Consider the following 1845-nt stretch of genomic DNA (forward strand, 5'->3'; position numbering starts at 1 on the left):
TGGTTGCTGTGTCGGTGTAGGCAGGATAACCTACTATACCCTACACCGCCAGTATTTTCGCAGTTTTATGTTCCTTAAGGATTTCCCATATGTGATGATCACCTACCAATGCCAATGGCGCATAAGAACATTTTATTTCATTTATTATGGAGTACAATTGTGCATAATGTGCTGGTACTGAATTGGTCCAGCCCAAAAACTATGCTTGGCGCTACTGGCTGCCAAAAGACGATCAAGGGCTCAAGAAATAGAGAAAAATCATGACTATGGATTCCCTGAATTTCGTCCAGATCGACCCAGCCATTGTGGAACAATGGTGGTGGTGATTTCTCATCTTACCGTGAGGTTCTGCACAATGTTGAAAGGCATGTGAGAGTGGCAGTGTCAAAAGTCCTGTGCGGCGGAGCTGAGATCCGTACTTTGGGAGATCGCAAAACTGGTTTTCAGCCCAAAATGGAAATCACAAGCCATCCTGAAGTAAACAAACAACCAAAATGCACTCTGGAGTGCTCAGAAAAATTCAGAAAAATCACAAAGGATGCTACGGGTAGGAAGAGGTGGATGAGTGTAGTTTGATGGTGGAAATTGGTGGAGGATGGCAATTATTAGCAGATATGACCGGCTTATCACTCCTGTCTTTCTTTTATTGAACTTCCATGTCGGCCATTGGACTTATTGGCCATACTAAACGGTCCACATGGTGTCTGTAGCAACAATCTTTGGTTTTATATTTTCTTTTCATTTGTTTTTCCACATTATTGCCGTTCCATGTGTTTAAAAGCTCTGTACACATAGGAATGGAAGAGCGATCTCCCTTTTGACTACAAAAAGACTGTAGCACTGTCAGAGTACACCCACTTCCGGCCACTTCCAGCCTACTTACCATCATGATCTGATTCCATGATCTATGATCACCCAGATTCCATGATCCATGATCCCTGTACAGCCTTATGATCTGATCCCACTCCAAGATCCATGTTCCATGATCCATGATCCAACACAGCCAGACAAACCTGGATCATTGATTGTTGGTATGTAAAGTGCCTCATAGATTAGCTGTGTGTGTGGGCTACAGTATATTACACCCTGAGTAGCGAGCAGGAAGACCAGCTTTCTTCTCTCATTTCCCCTCGCTGCTCAGGTATGTTGTACATAGTAACATAGTGGCTGGAATACAACTCATTTCCCCTTGCTGCTCAGCTGGAGCCTGTGTCGCCTAGCACACCTTGCAGTTCTCCTATTGAGACCGACCCAGACCTTCCTAGTCTTACCTCCACTTCCACTGGATCTCTTGACCTTAGCTCCGAGCAGCTCGGTATCCTGACAAGCGCTGAGAGATCCAAGAAAAAGAGAGAAATTCTAAGCTTGACTCCTTGAGTATTATAAGGGATCCCTGACGATTGTCCAAGATGGACCAGGGGGTACGTAATTCTTAACGAGTTTTTGTGATTTTTGTTTTGTTAGCACCCAGACCGAACCTAGGACAAGCTTAGGACATCCCAGACTCCCTCCCCACGAATTTGCTTGCATTTAGGGGGTTAGATCTCTAGCCCGCTTGCATCAGTGCTGTTAGACTCCAGCACAACTGGGAACTTCGTAAGCCCAGACTTTGTCAGAAAACACAGGCTCGAGACGACCCTGCTCCCCCAACCTGTCCCAGTACGAAACGTAGATGGAACACCCAATGAGAATGGAGCCATCACTGAAGAGCTGGAAGCCCTGCTGACGTTTGGTCAACACACGGAGTGGGCCCGCTTCGCTGTTGCAAACCTAGGGCAGCAGTCCCTCATTATTGGGCATTCGTGGTTGTTACACCACAACCCGGAAGTCAACTGGGTACAGCAG

General features: G+C 46.3%; 1 protein-coding gene across 1 annotated transcript; it reads left to right on the forward strand.

The window, feature by feature from the left end:
- Positions 1–982: 982 nt before the first annotated feature.
- Positions 983–1377, forward strand: EI90DRAFT_3125842 (uncharacterized protein; the record flags this gene model as incomplete). The annotated part of the gene is made up of 3 exons (XM_039063873.1): positions 983–1031; positions 1095–1141; positions 1201–1377. 3 exons carry the CDS (start codon positions 983–985, stop codon positions 1375–1377), a joined length of 273 nt encoding a protein of 90 aa, XP_038914448.1.
- Positions 1378–1845: the final 468 nt, after the last annotated feature.

Source organism: Cantharellus anzutake (assembly GCF_015039405.1).
Source record: "Cantharellus anzutake strain C23 chromosome Unknown EI90scaffold_34, whole genome shotgun sequence".
Taxonomy (NCBI): domain Eukaryota; kingdom Fungi; phylum Basidiomycota; class Agaricomycetes; order Cantharellales; family Hydnaceae; genus Cantharellus; species Cantharellus anzutake.